The sequence below is a fragment of the Neolamprologus brichardi genome, chromosome 2 (genome assembly GCF_056152115.1).
Source record: "Neolamprologus brichardi isolate AB-2024 chromosome 2, ASM5615211v1, whole genome shotgun sequence".
NCBI lineage: Eukaryota > Metazoa > Chordata > Actinopteri > Cichliformes > Cichlidae > Neolamprologus > Neolamprologus brichardi.
This window is the reverse complement of record NC_142105.1, coordinates 29,903,451-29,926,616: the sequence shown is the minus strand read 5'-3', so window position 1 is coordinate 29,926,616 and position 23,166 is coordinate 29,903,451. Positions and strand designations below refer to the sequence as shown.

Below are 23,166 nucleotides of genomic sequence, written 5' to 3'. Positions count from 1 at the left end.
TTTGACTGTTTACATCTAAATGAGCTTTGTGTTCTCCTCCTCGTGTTAAGAGAAGATAAAATGTGCCGTAATCCTCAGTAAATTATCCTGGGTGCTGTCTCAGTCTGAGTCTCTGTAAAGCTGTTCAGGACAGGGTTATGAAATCATTGTTTCGGGGGCGGGTTAAACTCTAAATCTGGCTACAAGTGCAGTATTTCCCACACATGTGGTGTGACTACAAAACACTAATGTGCAGGTATATGTGGAAGGCCATATATAGCAGACAACACTCTTCTGTTGGGTTGTTCTGTTTATTAGTTAAAGAAAGTGCATGTTTTAGTCCCACAGATTGTACCATTACACAAGCTTTTAAACTGCTGATCATCTCACTAATAATAGTTTGCTGGTGTTTGTGGATGATGCCACCCACCAAACACCAAGCACAACATCATGTGGTCCACCATACCATAAAGACTGCACGCTAGCAGGTCAAAGAATACCACAAACATCCCAAGGCATGCTCAGATAGTAGGATCTGCAGTATGCATCAGAACAGCATCACGGGACAGAGGTCCCATGACTGGGGCCTGATGGGTCAGAGCTGGTTTAGAGAGGGAGCGAAGGGGACTTGCACAACATTAGACATTTACTTTTAATCTTGTAGCTGTCAGTATTGGTATATCAGCAGAAATACTGAGCTCTGTACTGTTTTTTTCCCCCCCCCATTTGTATTCAATGACAAGACAATTTCCGCTCTTGCTGATCAATAAAGCCCAATTTGATCTGGTTCAGTTCATCTGGTTCATCAGTTTAACTTAACCATTTACCATCCTGAGACAGCAAAAGGTTTAACATAAATAAATAAATATATAAATAAACTGTCATGAAAAGGCCACAAGCCAGCGCCGGTCAGCATGGACATCATCCATTTACTTCAATTGGGTATTGATTTGGACGGGTACCAATTCCAGTATTGAATCATTAATAAAAGGAAATGTTAACAGCATGCCAGAGTCACTCAATTATTTACATTTTGCAGTGAAACATTAATGCTGAACGTCATGATTTTAGGCTTGGAAGCAAATCGACGGACAGCGGTTAATAGCGATGTAAATCTCAGTAGATGTAAGCTACAGTGCTGTAATAAAGACAATAAAGGTCGAATTTAAAACAAATAAATAAATACAGAATCAGAGATCATCAAAGTAGGCATGTTAGATGTGACGGTAAAATAGCCCCAGGACAGCAGACATATTACTGAGATACATGAAGCAGAGTTTTGCCACAGGGAACCGACCCAGTGCCTTGAACGTGAGCGTGCAATCACTCAGTGGTAAACTGAACAAAGTGCCACCAGGGAAATAACGTCACTCCTGATCAAAACTGTGGGTAGTTACAACCCCCAAGGTCATACTGCTGGGCTTTTATATTTAACAGTACAGAATACACTGACTGCATATTGCACAGTCTAACAAGGACGGAGTAAAGTTTGAAGGAAAATATATTACATCAACAATTAAAAGAAAAGAAAAGACTGCATGTAATATGAACCTCCTAAGACCTGAACTCTTCCACAGCATGCATTTTTAATTTCTCTTTGATATTTGGGCATATTGGGGCCCGATGAATGTAAAAACAAAGAATTACCAGATTTTTTTTTTTACCTTAATTTTGTTTTTAAGAAAAATAAGAGACACATGTGAGGATATTCGTTTAAAATTTTGATTGAACAGTAGCAGCATAATATCCTCGTAAGTGGATATCAGGCCCATGTAGAGCAAAATTGAGTATTTTGGTCTAAATAACCCAAAATGTGATGTCCACATATGTGGACGCCAGGCCCTAGGAGGTTAATGGAGTTGGAAAGCCAACAGAAGATTGTAGCTCTGCAGTTCTTCCCATCCATGTGAAACCGCTCAGAGCCTTTCATGTGATTGTTGCGGTCATGTTTTGCTCTGATAATCCCGCCTTCTCAGCACCACGCAGAAGACAGACAAAGTTACTGGTAGAAAGCTGAGTGTTTACCAGCTAAATGCTCAGATGTTTCCCCCCCTGCTGACTAAAGGTGAACCAGAAGAAGAGTGAATTTTGGACCTAAACTCAACAGTTGGCCAGAAATCAAATAAATGCTCATGTTGCTTGGGGTGTTTCTTTTAACACACTCTATTCACCCAGTAAGTTTTTTGTTCGTTTCTTCAAACTTGTTGCTGTGCCCTCAGTGTGACCTGGAAAAATATGTTAATTCTAAAAAAAGCAGACTTGTTGTTTTCCGGTAAATCTAATTAGCTTTATACAAATTCCCCACTGAGCCTCAACTTAAAGGTCTGCTCAAAAAGCCTCCACTTTAAACAGTTAATATTCAGTGGGATAACATCTAATACCCTATGTGTTGTTTTAAAGCAGGCTCTAGGATCATACTTTTTAATAATGTGTTTTATTTGCCCAATTGTGGCATCAGCAACCCAATGGCACCGCTTAGTCAACATTGCTGATACAAGACTAAAAGCTGCTTTAACATTAATCTGTCTGGAGCAATTCTTTGAGTTCAATTAGGGCTACAGAAGTGTTAACAAAAGACACATGCTGTGCAGAGCGCGCTGGCATTAACATATCTTTTAACACATGTGCTGCTGAAATTTTAACAAATGCTTGGCTGAGTTTGAGGATTTGGAACCGCTAAATGTAGTTTTGGAGGTGAAAGCAGGGTCTCTTGATAGGTTGAATGATGCCTGTAGCAGATTTCAGGGAAATGAAGAATGCTGCCATTCAGGCATGGGGATGATACTAATGTCTGCCAGGCTGAGGATGCACATCTGTTCCCAGGTTTTAGATTTGAATGTTTTTTTCCTGTAATTTCCCAGTCTAAAGTGTTTTTTTTCCTCCAACCCCTTGGTTTATTGTGCTTTTCAAATGGGGGGTTATATAAGCAGCGCTCCCCTAGTGCTTTCAGATGGGTGAATAAGAGGAGATCAAAAGGGAGGCGATAGAGGAAGAGTGTCTGCTGCCTTCACCTCGTCTTTATTCTCGCCACATTCTGCCAATGCAGTTCCTTCTAACTGCATGACTTGCCCTGGATTCTCTTTCTCTCTGCCTCTCTAGGACATTACACTTTAATCTCATGTTCTGTGCTTCTCTCTCTCTCTCTCTCTCTCTCTTTCTCCCCCTTTGCCTGTCACTGGCCTCTTTGCCTCTCACTCTCTCTCCTTGTTCCCCTTCCATCACTTCATCCATCCATCTATCCATCTCTCCCTTTCTTCTTTAATCCCATGTTCAACTGCTCTGGCCCCGAGAATCTCATTCTAATCTGGCTGTCTCGATATGACTGCTAATCCCGTACTGTACATGCACATGGGTGTGCATGCGCAGATGTACGTTTATGTTTGCACCCAGTTAGAGATGTTAGTTTTAATGAGACGAGTTACATGACGCAACATTTAGATTGTGTGTTTTAGTCTGCTTGGTGTCCTGCGCATCATGGAGCATCAAAGCACAGAGAGCCTTGAGAGACACAGAGTGTGAGTGTGTGAGTGTGTGTGTGTGTGTGTGTGTGTGTGTGAAGGAGATGTAGACATTGTCATGTAAGAAGGGCATGCCTGTTGGGAGACTTGGCCTTTCTGAAACACACACACACACAACAGCACAACAGCTCACATGGGGAATGCAGGGAGGGAACAGGAAAGAGCGATAGGAGGGATGAGAGAAAACATACAAGCGGGAATTCTCTCTCTTTACAAAGTATAATCTATGGCTTTAATCTCCCCCTGCCTGTTAACTCTCCGAAGCCCTGCTTCTCAAATCTCGGACTTTTTTTCTACTTGTCTGCAAAAAGCTTGGTCCAGCAGGTAGCTGCACAGATGAACACACACGCAAACACACATTTATATAAACGAGGGCAAACGTACGTATTTGCAACACGGAGGGAGTCTAAAGCTGGTTGGCATCAACATGTAACCACGATGACAGACTGACAGCACCGAACGAAGCGTTTCCTCTGCAAACGCAGTCACCAACACGAACCACATCATACCTTTGTTGCCCCTTTTTCCGCCTCTCTGGTGCTCGCTCCCCTCAGGGCATCCTTGTCCTATCATCCCCCTCAAGTTAACAGATTATTTCTGGGTGTCCGGTAAGTCCCGGCCAGCGGTCTCTACAGCCGGGGCGAGCGCGCCGCAGAGGAACGGGGACGCTCGGTCGGAAGCTCCGCGATGTGCACGAGTTATCTCCCACCCTGTTGTTTCACTCTGAGCTCCGCTGTGGTTAATGTGTTTGGAGTGTGTGTGTGCGTGTGTGTGGAAGAGAGAGAGAGAGTGTGTGTGTGTGTGTGCCAGAGAGGGGCTAACCTCGGATAAAGTCCAGTTTTTCCCTCTCCAGCGTCCTTTCGCTCCCACTTCTCGCTGTCAGCCAACAACCAAACGTCAACTTCGCTACTTCAACTCCAAAACGGCATGTCCGAACGTTAATACTACACAGTCTCTTTCTCTCTTGCTCTCTCTCTCTCACTCTTTCTCCTCAAAAGAGGTCCGTGTCTCTCCCTCAGCGCAAAACAGCGGCAATAGGTGCGACTAATCTCTATTTCCACCTCGCTTTGTCCCCCAAGTCCTCAGGGCGCCTCCGTCTTTTTAAATAAACCAACTGTGTTCAGTAACGGTTTGACAGGTGTCGCCTCCAGCGCACGTTGTGTCCTCCTCCTCCTTCGCCTCCTCTTCTTCATCATCTAGAGCCGAGACTGCGCGTGATGTTGTTTTCTGTTGGTGTGTGTGTGTGTGTGTTGGTGTGTGTGTGTGGGTGTGTGTGTGTGTGTGGGGGGGGGTTACTCTTTACAGCGTACAGCGGCTCTCTGAGCTCCGTTACAGGGGTTCAGGAGGTCGCAACGGTCCAGCAATTACCGACAACTCACCACGCATTAGAGTGACAGGTGCACAGACACACACCCACGCACACACTCACACACAGGCTACACAAAGCACCGGAGACTTTAGCTGTTGGGGCTTTGGGGGCCCCCTTAGATGGAAAATGAGTGGATTAAAGCCCTCGAGGAAAAGGAAGGAGAAAGGTTTCTCACACTTGAGAAAATGAAGTAATACATACTATTTATATAAGTCTGAGCTTTAATTTGACCCTAATGATAAACATAGAGTCACTGGCATCATTGTGTGTCAGGACGAGTCAAAGGCAGGGGTCCTTGAGGCATAATGACTGTGAATCAGCTCGGGGTTAAATTGATTCTGATGTGTTTTCTGACTCTGTGACCAGTGAGTTTTATTTTCCTAAGAGGCACACCTCACAATTAATTTGCATTTATTACCTTTGCGCTGTTCGCTCACTGAGGAGTCGCTACAGCTTAGGCTTTTATTGAATGCGAACACAGCAATTTTAAATGTTGCTTTCCCCGACAGAAGTTGGTCATGCCAGACCGAGGTGCAAACATTGGCACACCTCTGTCCTCTTCAATCACGCACCCACCCACACACTCTGCAGCTCATCTGCACACAGAGCATCTGTACAGGGCCTGTGTGGGCCCCCTGGGGCTCCAGGTGCAGGTGCAGCTACACCACCAGCACCCTCTGGCGCTGTTCCAGAGATGCGGTAGTAGGACTTAGTCTGATTCATTTTGAAAGATTCTCATAGTCATGGAAACAATCAGAGGGACTGGGGCAGATTTCCCTAGCAGTTATTTTGGCTGCTTAAAAAATGTTATTTTAGAGTGTGTCTGCTCTAATCTACTACTGTGTCATACTGTATATTTGCCTCACAGTGCAACCCTGAAAAACTTCTTGATTTCCATAATACTATTATTATATGTTTTTAATGTCATCTCCTGAGACTGTACCCGAACACTGATGTTCTTAATCAATACACGAGTCCATCACAGTGAGCCATTGCTAACCAAACCTTGACACCATCATGGCCACACAAACGCCAAAACCCTCAATTGTATCCTCACATTAGTAAAAGTCTAATCATAACCTAAGTAATACTAAATTAATTATTTGGAAAAGTGTAAGTTGTGTTTTTCTGCCTGTGAGAACAAAACCGTTTACAATCAAAATCTCTGTGCAGGACGCGCTAACAGAAACCAATCAGGAAAAATGAGCAAACGGACACGTAGGCTTAGAAACTTATTGGCGTGTGCCATGAAACTATCAGTTGCTAGGGAACAATGAGTATTCCCTGACCGATTGCAAGTGGTTACTGGACGTTACTGGCTGTTGCTGTTGAATTGATTTCTAACCCATATTCATGTAGGCCAAAAGACCGGTCAGTGACCTGATGGTTACCACTGGTATTTTGTATTCCAGACCAGTTGTTAAACGATTGCAGGAGGTTGCTGATTGTCGCTAAAAGAAATTGGTCGGAAACCTTGTGATTGCAGCATAGTTTGTATTGAAGATGCCAACTTGTCTGCAAACAGTTGCCAAGTGGTTGTGAAAGTGTAAAGAGTACAATGCAAACTGCAAATGGACGATATTTGCCTTCAAAGTAAATGTTCGGCATTTTGAAACACATTGATGTAATAAGGCACAACTTTTATTTTGAATGCAAAGTGTTTCGGTCGAGTGTTTGCAGACCTGTCGGCGTCTTCAATGGAAACCATGAGCAGTTGCCAAGTTGCAATCTGATGTGCAACCAAAGCAGCTATACCCGAGAACAACTATCAATCGCCCACAATCAGTCGACAGCTTATTAGGTGACACACATTTATCGTAGAAACCGGAGGTTGTCAGAGGATCACCGACTGGTCTCTAGGGTTGTGTGGCTGAATTTATGTAGACCCCTGAAGGTATTTATCCATATTAGATATTATAGTGTCATCATAATCTAGCAACCATATATCAGCAGGCGTTTAGCATTTATGCACTTGTAACACTTTATAAAACAGTTGATCATTCTAATTTAATTACATCTAATATAGCAAATATTATTAAATACTTCATATGTCTAAATTGTCATGCTTACAGTGTCAGTATCACTTACATCATGTGAAATGATAATTTATGAAGTCAAGTGTACTATAATTATGGAGTGTAGCAGTCTCTAGTAATGGTCGTACTTATATATTCCTTCTGCTTGTGCTCTAAATGAGGCAGTGGGACATTTCACATTTTATGCAGTTTTATTTATTTTTCCACATATAGTATAAGCAAAATATTAGGATAAAGGAAAGTGTACAATATTGTAAGTCCACGTGTGGATAGACGCATCGTGTATGTTTGAAACATCTACATTTAGCAATCCAGTTCTATATATTCTTCCCCCTGTCTTAATACAACAGTGTAATGTTGACTGATTTACCATTCTCATTCTGTTTTATATTGTCATATAAAGGAGCTTGAACCTGACTTGAGAACCTGAAGTACAATACAGTTCAGTTCAGTTCATCCTGCTATGTTTACAAAGATTACCCTTGGTTTTATTGATCTACATCAGGGTGTTTCTTATTGTGTTTTTTTCCCTCCCATTTTTGTTGAAAATGTTCTTAAATAGAGGGAACTTATTAAAATCAGGTTACTATTTTTTCTGTTTGTTTTATGGCATTTGTAATAAGAAAAATTGAGTTATTCCTGCAGGAACTATTACTGTGTCTGTGGTAAATCACTGTAATTTATGGTGGATTTATCCCTCGTGGTATCTGTTTAACACCCCTGTTCAGGCAATTATTGTCTTAAGTAAAAGTAGGTTAAAGGATTAGCTGCATGTTCCCCTTCAAATATTAAAAAAACAAAAAAATTGTAGCCACAAACGGTAAACAAAATGGCCCAGATTATACCAAAACAAATGATACACAATTATTTCAACTCACTGATATGTAGATTTAGCATGATTGATGAAATTGCTCACAATTGCTGTCTGCACAATAAAATTGCATTAGCAGCTGCTTAATACTTAAAATCTGAATATTATCTATATTTACCGGTGCAATTTCTGCACAAATAATTGTTGGTTTGTTGTGCAATATTGTGGTCATTCTGCACTGGCTTAGCCAATCAACACGTAAATGCTCATCTCTGATTGTTTAGACCACAAAAAGCAAAACAAACCACTCTTCTTTTCAGGCTTCCCTCAGTCTCATTGTACAGACTTTGCATTGCCTCCTGCGTGACACATTTGCATGTTGGTTATATTCAGAATGGGTTCCCTGTATGTTCATGCTAATAACAGTGATGGCAAGCTCAGTCATTTTCTGAGAGCACTACTAAAGATGATATCAGCCTGTCAAGTCAGACAAAGCCTTGAGCCAGTATTATCTACTGTGCAATAATTTTAATCTAAAGGGGACCATAATTTATAAAAAAATAACATTGTGCTGTATTACATAAGATTTGACACTAGTGAATGACACGAGAAACACGTGAGCAAAGTGTTTGCTGAGGTTATATATAAGAAGTTGGGAAGCTTTTCATAGACCTCTAGTATCGCCCCCTGCTGGCCATTATAAAAATAAATAATATTTAAGGCATTTCCACATTGGCCTCACTTTTCAGTAAGAGGCTACATCTCTTCAGTAGAGATTAAAATATAAAATATTGAATTTAGTAATTAAGCATTTATGGTATAAAATAGTGTAAAATGATAACAAATGGCTTTGTGAAAACTGGAAAAAGCCCAAATTTATGATTTACTTGCACAGTCTCGCCAGAAGCAAGAAAACTGGATCAACAGATGTTCTCTTAATTAATTCAAAAATCATTTTAGAATGATAAAATATAAATATTTAGCCAAGTATGCAATGCACTCTCTATGGTAAAGGCAAAAAAGAGCTTTCTCTACATCATTTATCTTCGCCTGTTGTTAATGTTGCCTCGCTGATTGCAGGCATTTGAATTTCTACTATAAAGTTGTTGAGGAAGTACGCGGGCTGTCGCCAGCCGTTATAGTAACTGTAGTCAGAGGAGGATTTACGACAAAAAAATGTAAAGTACCCTTAAATACTTCTACCCTTCAGCTGGCCATTTCCCCAATGCATTACTGCTCATTTGCATAAAGTTGAACTCTGGTCAACTTCCCACGTTTCTAAGTAGTCTGAGAAACCTGCTCTTGTCACGCTTCATCTTATCATTAATTTAAAGTTACCAGCTGCTTCATGTCACATCGCCACTGCAAGTGTGAACTCTGGTAAGAATGCACAAGCAATTAGCAGTGTTGGGATCCTCACTTATAAATCTATGTTAACACTACATCAGTGCGTACAAATGCACATTTTGGAGTAAAGTGTTTGTTACACACAGGTGGGAACAAGACTTTGTGAAGCTTAAAAAGCTTAAAAACGACTAAGTAAGATTTGCCAAGAGGCCAAGGAAAGCCTATAAAGCAGCGTAAACACAGGTGCAAGAAAAGGAAACACAATAACACTATTTCTTTTCACCCAGTTTGCTTGCATTACTTGTTTAACTCCGTTTAGGTTATAGTCCACCTGTACTGATGCTCAGGGTGGAGCAGGACAAGTTAAAAAAAAAAAGAAGATTATTAACGATTACTTAATACAACAGTTGGAGTGTTTGTCATTAAAGACAAATCCTCTTATGTTATTAATATCAAGATCAGATTGTTTTATGTTAAATTTGTCTTCCTCGGTTTAAAAGGTGATGGTAAAGAATCAAATCTGCATTTATCCTGCAACGTAGCTCAGGCTTTGTCCTCTTCAGACACAGGGACAGCAGCAAACTGATTGACATTCTCAAGTGGTCCAAATAAATGATGGCTAGAAATTAAATGACTGAAAGCGCTATAATGGTGTTTAGGACAAGTGGGTAGGAGAGAGAGAGGCAAGCGGGAGAGGGAGGAATACACAAACAGGTTGCACTGGGGCCTGGGGAATAGGAGGGAGAAGCCAGGGAGAGCAGGGAGAAAGGAGGAAAAAAACCTAAAATCAGATGGAAGGCCATTTAAAGGAAAGACACACACTGGCAAAGCTGGTTTAACACAGAGCTACAAAGTAAATGTTACCCTGTTTTCATCATTATCATCATTACCTCCGACTTCTAACACAGTCCCACAGAGAGAGAGAAACATTCACACACACCCATAAACGCGCAGGTGATTAAACACAGTGAGCCAAACACAAAATGAGAGCCCATTGCCTCTCCTTAGTCTCACTCTTACAGCCAAATTCTTTCACCACCACCTCCTCTCTCTGGCCAGGTTTTAAGGCATGTAGCTCCCGTCCTTCACTGATGCATCAATCAGGCCTCTTTCTCCCCCTTTCTCTGATTACTTACCTCCCAAGAAAGAAGAAGAACTACACTCCATCTTGTTGTTTTATGTTCCCGGCAAATTTAGCCCTGTGTCTCCCTTCTCCACCCTCAGGTCTCTTTCACTTTGTCTCTGTCTCTCTCACTCACTCACCTCCATCATCCCCTCCCTCCCTCCCTCGCGCTCTCTCCCCCCTCCTCCCCGAGCCTTTCCTCTGTCCCCTGACACCTCGCACTCCCCTCCTCCACCCCATCCTCCACTCCCTCCCTGTCAACCCTCCCTCCTCCCGTCTCTTTCCTTCTGTATGTAGTTGTATAACTTATCACCCTGATCCCTTTCGCGCGCGATAATTGGTGTGTCTCTGCAGCAGATGCCAGCGCGCGTTATTTGGCGGCTAAGCATTAGCTCTTCCAATTAGTCATCTAATACCAGTAAGAAAAAGAAACTCTTGGCCTCTGCGCTTTCAGCACTACAGGAGCAGAGAATTGTGTGTGTTTGTGTTTGCTCATGCAACAACTGTGGCCAGCTCGTGCACACACAGTTACACTGTAGCCACACACGACCGGGCAGAGGGTACATGTGGGTTTTAACAGATGGCGAAACACTTTCCCTCGAGTATCGACATTACTCTCTCTCTTTCGCCCTTACTCCTTCTAATTAACTAGGTTTCAGTAACAAACCTTTGGGCTTTGCCATCACCATGGTTACCCAAACACTGACTGTCTGGATTTGTATGTGTGTGTATCTGTGACTGCTTGAAAGGGTGGTGTATGCACATGCACGTCTTGGTGTTCAAACCCCTTTTTCCTCCTGCACCCTTCTGCATATGTGTGCCTGTGTGCTTGTGTGCTTCCACGTATGTGAGCGCGTGTGTGTGTCCACGTCTCTGCAACTGCGTGATTGTGCATGCACATGGGTATTTTGGTTGCTTTGATGCCTTTGTTCCCCCCACAAGGGAAAACAAAGGCATCAGACCAGAGGCTGGTTCAGACTCAAGCACCTATGTATCTACACAGAAAATAACAGGATTATATGGGATAACTGAAAATGTGTCAAAGATATATACATTTATACATTTTTCATGTAAGACGATCGTAATAATTATATAATTCAATGAATAAAGATTACAAGTTGAGATAATTTTTTTTAAATGGTGAGATGAAATGAAAATCTTTTTTGCATTTGTGACAGGAAGGTACAAGGTGAATTTGAATTTGAACTTGGCTCCCCTTCTTTGAAAGGCAAAAATAAAATGGAAATAGGATGTTGGAGTGCATATTTTACATCTTCAGCTACCTGGGCAGTCGGTACAGTGTAGCTCTCCATGCATTGCCCACGTGTCATATATTACCTACAAAATAGCAATTCTGTGATACTCGGTGTAGATAATTAATCACCATCCTTGTATACTTGAAGAATAAGATAGCACTTTCCCTGCACTGTGGTGTCACAGTGTGCGTATATGTATTATTATTATTATTATTAGTCAGTTGGAATAATCTGTCTGATTAATGTGTCTGATCTAACATGCTCTCTAATTTGCTTTGCCCTGCTGTCCACCACGTCCCCCCTGTGAAGTTCTTATGCTTCACTATAACTTAGTTAACTTCCATTGACGTTAATCTCATTTTATTTTGAAAGGCACCACCTTAAGGAATTGGTAGTGGGATCCATTTTTAGCATGGTGTCTGTGTTTTTAATAAAAGTGTTCATATTGCCGGAGTACTGAAAACGTATCTCAAAATGAAGTGATATGTAATATCACTTCATCTTTTCCTGCGCGCTGTTCCAAATATTTTGCCAAGAATGTTAACAGATACAGGTAGGTCCACAGGTTCTTGGCCAAATAATAAAAATAAAAAGATTAATTTTTACCCCAGTTACTTTCGAACCTCTGAAAATTGAGATATATGACAATGCCAGTGAGTGCAACACTTTTGTCACACTCCTTGCTCTTCAGTCAGAAACTCATTGTGTGATTTAAGAACGCACAGTGGTGGATTACAGAGAGAAAACTCAGGAAAAATATGCCACTGTCCACAAACTTATGGACCTAACTGAGCAGAGTGTCCTGATCCACAGATGAACTCCCGGCTGCAGCTGGTAGTCCTTGTTCTGCTCTGAAGCCTCCGTGAGCTTGAGCATTTTAACCACTTTTCCACCTGCCACAGGTTCTCATTAGAGTGTCCCTGCAGCTTGCAGTGGATCTCTGAGGCAGAACATGGGCTACTGTCACCAGCTGCAGTCGAAGACTGTCGATGGAGCTGAATGATATTGAAAACCTCCACGTCAGTGATCTGACTAACGAGTCAGCCAGTCAGGAAAACACAAGGCAAGGAAGGCTGGGGCTAGCTAGGGGATTCTCCAATAGTAGACTGATTGTGGATGGAACCTTTTTCTTGGAGTCTTGATGCATTCAAGTTGATTCTGTTCATCTGGACGCTGGTTTGAGCGCGGAGAAAAAGGAAAGACCATCTCTGAATCGAGGAGGGGGCCTAAGGTTACACCTTTTGCCATCTTACAATGCTGTGATTGCAGCTATTCCCCAACTCTCTGTGAATGGTACTCATGGCCATTGATCAGTGGGTTTTGGTCAGTGGTTGTTGATCAATGGTCATGCAAATTTGCATAATTAAGATTAAGGAACTGACCTCCCAGTCCATTGTTCCTTCAGTGGGCTGGTTTCAGTCATTATGTAAATGTACTGTTTATAAGATTGGGGAAACCTGCAGTCAGCTGAGACTGAAGAAGTCACTTGGATGAGTGACAAAACATTTCTCCCACAAAAAGCTACGTCCAGATGAACAGAATCAACTTTTGGAGACTTTTTCTTGGAGGTATTTAAATATGCTAAAATGAGTTGCCAGTTACACTCTGACTAGTCTGCCCCACTAAAGTCTCTATGTTGGGAAATTCTGCTTTGCAGCCAATACTAAAGCACAGAAGTATGCTATAACTTTGAAGGAAGGGTAAGAACTCAGCCCCATATAAGTATTCAGTGTATTTTTCAGGTAGTGCAGTGAAGTAAAGGCTAATAAATTAAAAAAAACAAAACAAAACACTGCTATACTTTCAATATGTTTCAAATGAATTAGGTCATACAGAGTGTCGTCTGTTCATGTCTGAAGGCAGCAGTGTCATCAGCTTCCTCTGGGCTGCATCAGCCTGCCCCCACGATCTCTCTCCAAGAACTCTTTGTCTGCTTTTGTGTGTCTTTGTCATCTTTACACACGAACAGTGACGGCATCAGGAAGGGGGAAGGAAAAAAAAAAGAAGAAAAGACTTGCTTGAAAGAAAAATACACATCCAGCCTACTCTTTTCCCTGTACGGACATAACTCGCTGCTATCTGAAATGGTAGTGACTGCCATCTTATTAGTACTTTTTTTTAAATTTCTCAAACAGACATTATCATGTGGGAGTAAGACATTTCTGTCAGCTCTAATAGAGCAGCCGACACAAATCTCAGCAATCTAAAACATCAGGTTTTAGTGTCATTCCCTCAGAAAGAAAGAGGACTTAGTGCACACAAATAACAGCCGTAGGGTTCCAGAGGGTAATGGAGTAATTAAACACGTTGTCATCGTTGCATTGTTTCTCTCGACTGCCGGAATTTCATTATCACTCTCTGTGTTTACTGTGTCTTATTGTGATTAATGGAAATGTTTGGACATTACCTGACACTGATGTAGCCGAGGCATGTTGCAGGAGAGGAAGTGAATAATTTGCTTCCAAAAATCGTTAAGTTACAACTGGTCCCATTTGACATGCCTAAACACTCTAAATCTGTTTTTACAGCTACTAATGCAGTCATTAGCGAGGAAGTAGCAATGGGATTTACACTTCCTTGATGACACTGGGTGTGTTTTGGATTCTATAGATTGACACATGGTGACACCTACCAGTTCAAACTTGTTTTTACTCGGTGGCTCAGCTGTTTAGCTTTCTGTCCTCCCAGAAAGCTAAACAGCTAAAGTTCTCTGGAGCAAAAGAGGTAAAGGATAAGAACAGAAAAACAATTTTAAACAAAATGCTTGCTATTGGCCAGATTAGTCCAGAATTAAGTTGAATACAAAATTAAAATAGTTTTTTAAAATCTGTGATGGAAGAGTTTAAAAAAATTGTGGTCAACATGTCAGACCGGATACTTGTTTAAAACTCAGTTTCACAGTAATATGTATTCCACACTCATTCTGCAGTGCATGATTATTATTTGCTGTTAAACTATATCTGTCATCGTATCCACACTTGATGCAGACAAAGTAATATCTATAGTTAGGTGTAATGGGGTTTGGTTCCCGTAACTGTCAGTGTCAGTTTCCTAGCAACCAATTTACCCATTACTAAAGTCAGACGAAAGACGATTTTTAAAGTCTGTAAAATCATCACGCTTTCATATCCTCAATTTATCAAATTACAATGTGTGAAACAAATCTCTCATAATGATGCTCATTTTGCCTTTTATGTGATAGCTGCAGATAGCCAACAGGAAATGTGGGAAAGACAGCAGGAAATGTGATGCAGTAAAAGGTACACCTGGCTGGGAGTTGACATTGTGCTGTTTTGCATTGCACTTTAAAGTTTTTGTTGACCCGCAGTGTTGTGGTCTCTTTGCTTTTGGCTACAGCTGGCAGATCTACAATGCAGCTGTCCTTTGGTGAAGATAGTACAGCATTTAGCCGCTATACAGTTAGGTAATTAACCATGGATTGGTTAGAGATTAAAACAAAGGTAATGTCAGTAAATATTGGTCTTGGATTCAAACAGAGTTGGGGAGTAACGGAATACATGTACCGCCGTTACGTATTTAAAATACAAAATATGAGTAACTGTATTCCGTTACAGTTACCGTTTAAAAAGGTGGTATTTAGAATACAGTTACTTTGTTGAAATAAATGGATTACACGGAGGTACTTCCCTGTTTCATATTGTGGCGGGTCAGGACTGTTTGGGTTTTGTTTGACAGCTACGTTCTGTTGTTCCAGGTGGCAATGTTACGGTTGCCATGGTTACAGGGTGACGCTCTCTCTCTGCGTGTTTCCTGGGTGAGAGAGGCCTTTTTGTTGTTGTTGTGCTAAGCTAATAGGCAGAATGCTACAGGTATAGCTCTAAAGAATGTAGCATCATAGGCAGTGTAGTCCGTGCTGCAGGGAGAATGGACTGCCATACACGTTATGTGTCTGTGAGCGAGGGAGGGAGAAAAAGGAAAAGTACAGCTGTCATCGAGCAAAAACGGGAGCTGGAAGCATGTAAATATAATAATAACCACTGCAGCCAAGAAGAGTGCCTGACGAGCCCAGTTGTAAGTAAGCTATTAAGACTGACTGTACACCGTGTTCGTGTTTTCCTCCAAAAACAATAAGTTCCGTTGGAGCAGCCTTTCAACGCCTCTCTCTGTCTCTCGCTAGCAAGGTTGACCCAGACAACAAAGTAAAGCTAGTTTTCGGCTACCAGACCGACATGAACCCGACATATTAGCCAGAGGTCCCTTTACTACGGTTCGGAGCCGCAGACCTTCAGTAACAGTAATAAATCACAGCAATAGTACATTCATGCAGTTGTAAACAGTATTCAGAATATGTCTGTGAAGGTTCTCAGTCATCCAGGTCATCGTAGTCAAAGGAGCTTGCAAAGAAAAGCGTCTGGACTTCTTTAAGTTACTTGAAGACGTTTCACCTCTCATCCGAGAGGCTTCTTCAGTTCTAAGGTCAAATGGTGGAGAGTCCCAGATATAACCCTAGTGGGAGTGTCCCCCCACAGAGGGACAAAAGGACCCCCTGATGATCCTCTAATCGCCTGAGCCAAGGTGTGGAACTGGGTGTGGGTCCCAATCAGCCAGAGTTTCAGGTGAGTTCATTGTGAAACCTGGCCCCACCTTATCATGCGAATTCCTGAGGTCAGATGTCCCAGGGTGTGAGTGGGCGTTAAGGCGTCTGGGAAGGGATCTCAAAACTGGATTATAGATGGCAGAGAGTTGGTGTCGTAAACCACCGCCTCTGTTCAAAGATGGTCGCTCACAGTGGACATAGATGGCTTCTTTCACTCCTCTTTCAAACCATCTGTCCTCTCTGTCCAAAATGTGAACATTGGCATCCTCGAAAGAGTGTCCTTTATCCTTAAGATGCAGATGGACAGCTGAATCTTGTCCTGTGGAGGTCGCTCTTCTGTGTTGTGCCATGCGCTTGTGAAGTGGCTGTTTGGTCTCTCTAATGTAGAGGTCTGGGCATTCCTCGCTGCACTGTACAGCATACACCACATTGTTAAGTCTGTGTTTTGGCGTTTTGTCTTTCGGGTGAACCAGTTTGTGTCTGAGTGTGTTGCTGGGTCTGAAGTACACCGGGATGTCATGCTTGGAGAAAACCCTCCTGAGTTTCTCTGATACACCGGCTACATAGGGGATGACAATGTTGTTGCGTCTGTCCTTCTTATCCTCCCTCGCTGGTGTCTGATCTTCTTTTCTGTGCCTCTTTGCTGACTTTAAAAACGCCCATTTAGGATAGCCGCACGTTTTGAGAGCTTCCTTTACATGTGTGTGTTCCTTCTTTTTCCCTTCAGGCTTAGAGGGAACATGTTCTGCCCGGTGGTGTAGGGTCCTAATTACTCCAAGTTTGTGTTCCAGAGGGTGATGGGAGTCAAACAGGAGGTACTGGTCCGTGTGTGTGGGCTTCCGGTAAACTTCGATGTTGAGGTTGCCATTCTCTTCAATGTGCACAGCGCAGTCCAGGAAAGGCAAACAATCATCCTTCGTGTCTTCCCTGGTGAACTTGATGTTTTTATCCACAGCGTTGATGTGCGCAGTGAAGGATTCAGAATACGTTACTCTCATTGAGTAACGTAACGGAATACGTTACAGAATACATTTTGGGGCATGTATTCTGTATTCTGTAATGGAATACATTTTAAAAGTAACCTTCCCAACACTGGATTCAAAAGGGTGGAAACAGACAAATTATAGGTGATTACTTTGCTCGGTAACTGCTCTGTGTCTTGCTAACAAGTGCACCAAATCAGCCTAAAACAAGTGCTGTAACAAGTTTCCACTGTGGGTAAACAAAATTAGTTATTCCAGCAAATCCTGATGTCACAGTCGGGCTCACCAGTTCACTTCAGCACCAGTAAAACACTGATGACTGTAGTTTTGGTCCAGCTCTCCCTGTCAGAGCTGCAATCTGTCTCCTTCAGGCAGATTTGTTTTTCTTTAGAAAGGAAGCTTTTCACTACTCAGGAGTCCTGGCTTCATACGGCCCGGGGCGTGTTAGTCAACACAGACGAGTACTAACAAGACCTAGTGTGTGATATAAGCCTTATGTACAGCCTGCAGCTAATCAGCACATGATGAACGGGTGACTTAATGGAGACAATTTATCTGTCAGAGGTTTTCCATCTGAACGAGCTTTATTCAGGTTCATCATTTGATCTATCAGCTCTTAGACAAGCTGTGCACCTGAGACAGTTTCACACTGTCACATTAAACTCCTTTTTTTTCCTAAGAAGGCTTGATAGAGAGTCGAGATAGTCACTTTGGGAGATCTTAGTGAGACATATACAGGGAAGTGTGCTGTGTTTAAAGGGTGAAATTAAGTGGTATTTACAATTAATGAGGCAATGGGGGATGGTGAAAATGGCTAAGACTAGAGAATCCTCGAGAAGGAAAGACATCTGTGGGATTTAGCTTCTCTTCCTCGCTCTCTTAAAAACCAGCTTGCTTCATGTACAGTCTCAGTGCGTACCCAGTTGGCACAATGCCTCCTGGCAAGGATTAGCTAAAATGAGAGCTGTCCCCTGTGTGTTCATACGTAACTTTGAAACTGTCCCTCGCAGAACGATTATGTGCTTATCAGATTATCCTAACATGTTCACAGCAACCAAAATAGGATGCATGAGCATAGGGGGAAAAAAGAACTTGATTTGTATGAGTTTATGGTACGGTTTCCTGGAAGCGCTGCAGATGTCCTCAGGCTAACACTGCTGAGTCCACACGTTCATGGATATGCGGGTGAGAAAAACACTTGGGTATCACATATGTCAAAAGCAGCCACAGCCAGCATTGTCACCCTGCCAGCAATTTACACTTACAAGCATGTGCAGTGACTTGATTTGAGTAGGGAATGATTTGGAGCATACTGGCCACTCATAGATACTAGTATTTATTCAGCATTTACCTTGCTGCAAAAAGAGCTCATTATATTCTTACTTTGTTTAAGTTACAGTCACCTCCTTGTTATCCAGGTTGGAAGTCGCTGTATGGTCTCCTTTTTCATAAGTGAAACACAAACTGAACCACATTACCTGTTTATTTGTTGTCACAGGGTAGCTTATTATTCTTTGGACTGTAGCCTCAGCGTGAGTTTATTTATTAGCTTCGCGGGCCGTGAAGTTACTCATTCATATTGTGCTGTGCTTCTCAGCCCTCGCTGACGGGACTCCGAGCCTGCTGGTTCTCATTCTATCCGTCTAATCAGGGACCGAGTTACACCTGCGATGCCACGTGGATGCAATTAACTGACTGGCTGGGAAATAGTAGCAGCACTGTAAGCCCTGAAAACACAAACTGAGAGCCACTCGTGTGAAGAATTGCTGACACCAATAAACCTTTTTTTCCCCCTAGAAGGACAAATATCAAAACACCTTTTCCCCCCCCTTATTTTTCTGTCTTCACCTAAATGAAGATTCATTTAAATATAGAACTAGGAATTAAAATTAGAATTACTGTTGAACAATGAATTAATGAAGCTAAATGAATTAATGAAGCTTGATACTCACTGTGATGACTGTGAGGTTGTTCAGATCACCAATCGTGAGGTGAAGCATCAACCGATCAAAGACTCTTGTTTGCACACAGAAGCCTGTTTATAATGTCAGCAAAGCACTTGTGCAACACGTTAGCAATGTAGCTAGTCGTGCTTGTGTTATTTTGTAACTTTTTTGGTTGTAGTATCAACTTGGTGTTAGACTTATGCACAAACTGTAACTCATTTGCAGTTTTTGAAGTTTCCAGTGTTACTTTAAAGGGTATTTCTTCATTTCTTAATAGCATTGTCATTATTGTACTAATGAAAATGTTTTACTGTCACTTTGAATGAAGATGTGCTGTACACTTCAATGCACTGAAATATCCGGTTCTTTCATTTCCAAACTTGTAGAATGAAAACTGAACCAGTGGTCCACAAGCAGGAAATGGAGACAGTTTGCCTTTAAAGTAACAGTTGCACCTCTTGAAACAAACAGCATTTAGGCAGGATTATTGAAGAAAAAGCTCTCCTGCATCAATATACACTCATCACCCTCTTTGTTAGATACAAGTTGCTAGAACTGGCTTGAACCTTGTTTTTTCTTCAGACCTGCCTTCGTTCGTCATTAGAGCAGGGCGATATGACCAAAAATATTTATCACGATATACATTTGAAAATTTGCAATAACGATATAACTGACGATATAATTGACACTAGAAAAAATACTTTACAACTCCACAACTTTATTAGTGCAAAAAATCCCATCAATGTATTTTCACTTAAACAAGCAGCTGTTTTTTATGTGCATTAAAGTTATATAAAAATTTAACAGTGCAAATGCAAATTCCTCGCTGACAGTTTAACCAAAAGGCATTTCCAGTGGAAACTGGCCGACATATCCTCAGCATAACCATGTATAATATCCACAAAACTTAAAAAGAGGTTATACACACACAATACGGTAATATTATGTTGAAGCACAGTACGTATCACTCTGCGAGGCTCCTGCCTACGATAGCCGTAATGCCAATCCATCAAGCGGTGCGGGTTCGTAGCTTAGCAAAGTCGTACTAAAACATTTGACAGAATTTCCAGCGCCGTGTACATAAAATCGTTTTGAGGTCAGTAAACACAACCAGAATTCATACAGAAGGCACACGGGATTATAAGGTGCTCTGTCGATTTTCAGAAAAATCAAAGGATTGATTTTAAGTGTGCCGTATTTTCCAAAAAACACGGTAATAACGACGGCCCGCTAGCATGCTCTACCAAAAATAGTGCTTTGTTGTGTATCTGACGGACGAAAGCTAAACCAGTTACACACCACTGAAGTTGCAGCATTTTTACAAACCAATTCTGGTTCATCCGTTTCATTTAACAATCCGCTTTTGCCCTTCTCGTTCTCCATCGCCGCCATGCTTTTTCCGCCGTGTGTATGAAAACAAAGGCACTGCACATGCGCGTTTTACCCATATTCTATCGCGATATTTTATTTTCTTATCATTGCCCAACATTATACCGGTATTACCGTGAACGGTATGATATGGCCCAGCCGTATTCATCATGACATAGATCCAAAAAGATGCACAGCATTACACACTTGCTTCAGATTTGTTAGCTGCACATTCATGATACAAATCTCCCATTGTACCACAAATGAAAGCTCTATTGAATTGAGATCTGGTGATTTGAGATTTGTGACATAGTGTGTTATCTTCTGGAAGTAGCCATCAGATGATGTGTGGTAAAGGAATGAACATGGTAAAAAGGGGCCCAAAACATGAAAATTCCCCCCACATGTGTTTGACGATGTTTACACAAAATTCTGACCTTACCATATGAATGTTGGCGCAGAAATATTGACTCATCAGATCAGGCAACATTTTTTCAGTCTTCTCTTAACCAGCTTTGGTGAGCCTGTGCAAACTGTGCCCTCCGCTTTCCTGTTCTTGGCACACCCCACTTTTCAGTTATTTATATCTAAAAAATGTTTGGAATTATGTATGATTTTTGTTCCACTTCTCACGTGTTCACCACTTTGTGTTGGTTTTTCACGTGGAATTCCAATAAAATTGATTCATGTTTGTGGCTGTAATGTGACAAAATGTGGGAAAGTTCAAGGGAGCCGAATACTTTTGCAAGCCACTGTAAGTGGCTACTGTAGCACATCTGTTTCAAGGTTTGATGTTAAGAGATGCTCTACTGCATCTTCCTTCCCTATTCCGATGCTCAGTTTGAACTTCTACATGACCTAAATGCACTGATTTTCTGCCATGTGATCGGCTAATTAGATATTTGTATTAATGAGCAGTTGATCAGTTGTTCCTAATGAAGTGCGTAGTGAATGTACATTTTCATTAGGACCAGTTGGACACTAAAGTAGGAAATGTCTCCATGAAATGTACTACTGTGCACAGAATATGTTCTAAAACCAAAATGATGAGGTGTTTTAAATCATAGTGAAAAGTTATGCAGAGGTAAGGCAGAGAAAGCAAGTGTTAAAACGACTTCCTGTTGGATGAGGTGCCATCAAATGTATTGTTTGTTTGGGCTTCAGTTTGAGATTTAGGGGTAATCGGTTTACAATTAAAATAACTGAATAATCATAATGGGGAAAAAATGAAATCTGCTCATAGTAGTAATTGGAGTTTTATATCACCTGGACGTAATGAGAACGTGATTGCACTATTCATCAGAGACCTGTGTAACATTTTATAATAGATGTGATGAGGGCTGCAACTCATGGGTATTTTTGTTATTGATCTGTTCAGGTATTTATTCAGTTTAACAAATAGCAATCACAGGTTGGTATGGTCCAAAAAATTAAAAGACATCTTCTTGTTCTTATTTGAGTCCAACCCTCAAATATTATTTTCAGTTTAAAGTAGAAATCTAATAGCTAAGTGTAATACTTAGCTGTTTATCTGGCTAAATACATAGCCATAAATTGAAAAGACATTCTCGCCATATATACACTACAGACATTTTTGCTTAATTTAATTAGTTTTGTGTCATCCGAGTTTAAGCCTTATTAATTACGCTTCAGTTGTATTCACAATCATTTCTTTTTTCTTGTCTCTCTTTTAGCCAACAACACTCTGCTCGGTGGAGGTGGAGGTAAGTTACCACCTGTCTGATCCTTTGGTCGTCTATGTTTGTGTGCCTGCCAAGATACGTGCAGGCCTCAGCTGTTATTAATGGCATGGCTTTGTGGTGCAAATGGTCGTCTGTGGACACCAAATAATTTAAAATTGTCGCACTTCTTTTAATCAGATGATGCAGTGCAATTTACGAGCCAAAAAGAGCGAGCGTGCGCGTGTGTTGGTGTACGTGTTTGTGAGTGTTTTATGCCCCATGTGCGGTGTCTGTCTATATTTTTCTTTGTGTAAGGTAGCAGGTAGCTCTTTGTTGTGGCAGGTGTTCAAGGTGCTTTTGCATGCAGCTCGTGAGGGTGTGTGCGTATGTCTGTGTGTGTGTCTGTGCTTTGTACGTGTTTGCAGGTGTGAAGTCAATAGTTCGTAATTTATGGGTGTGGAGTGCTGTGGAAATAAACATTTTTCAGTGTATTGTTGACTCAGTGCTTTGCTGCGGGTGTGTGACGTTTGACGTCCGTGGGTAATCGATACTTGCAATAAATCTGTGTTGCTAATGCAGTAGCCAGATTCACTAAAACATGTGCACACGCACTTTACTCAACTTGTGTGTGTGTGTTTGTTAATGCTTGCAAATTCAGGTGCTGGTGCATTTGCCTGTGGTCGTTTTCTTTGTCTTGATTTGGCCAAACAGCTTTAGCCTTTCAGCCCGGCTCGCTCACACTGCTGTTTTTAACCTTCCTATTTGTATGTTAGTCTGCATGCAGCCTTTTTCTTTGCAGTCTCTGTGGTGAAGTATCAAGTGGTGCACCTGCATGTCTGTATATTCGCGTGCATGTGCATTCGTATGTCAGCTTACAACCGTGCATCTGCTTGCCTGAAATGATTTACTGAAGTCCTGAGTGTCCATATGCACACATACACGACACACACACACACACACGGGCTCCACCTTAACTGATAAACACCAGCTGAGGCTCAAGCCACAAAAATGGATGGCACACTCTTCCTGTTGCCACACACACACACACGCAGTCAAGCACCTCGAGATCTACAGCGTCGTTTGATGTTGTCCTGAGGTCTCTGATGGCTTTACAAAGACAGATGGTTTCTAGAGAGCCCTCGAACATGTGAATGCGTCACACTGGGTGCATTAGTGCCCATGTAAAGCAT

At 41.7% G+C, this 23,166-nt stretch overlaps 2 protein-coding genes across 5 annotated transcripts in view; one reads left to right on the top strand and one right to left on the bottom strand.

Moving 5' to 3' along the window:
- flrt1b (fibronectin leucine rich transmembrane protein 1b) overlaps positions 1-10,273 on the bottom strand; it is a 36,242-nt gene extending 25,969 nt beyond the window's left edge. The window contains exon 1 of one of the 3 annotated variants that reach the window (XM_035910207.2): positions 10,197-10,273. The gene's annotated coding sequence lies outside the window, so the exon portion shown is untranslated. Of the gene's footprint in view, positions 1-4,006; positions 4,701-10,196 lie in introns of those variants that run through there. The other 2 variants (XM_006781316.3, XM_006781317.3) reach the window with 2 other exon arrangements.
- Positions 1-23,166, top strand: part of macrod1 (mono-ADP ribosylhydrolase 1) — a 146,723-nt gene that overhangs the window by 59,637 nt on the left and 63,920 nt on the right. For both annotated transcript variants that reach the window (XM_087850604.1, XM_087850613.1), the window contains exon 4: positions 21,989-22,018. In XM_087850604.1, coding sequence (XP_087706730.1) covers positions 21,989-22,018 — 30 coding nt within the window. The remainder of the gene's footprint in view (positions 1-21,988; positions 22,019-23,166) is intronic.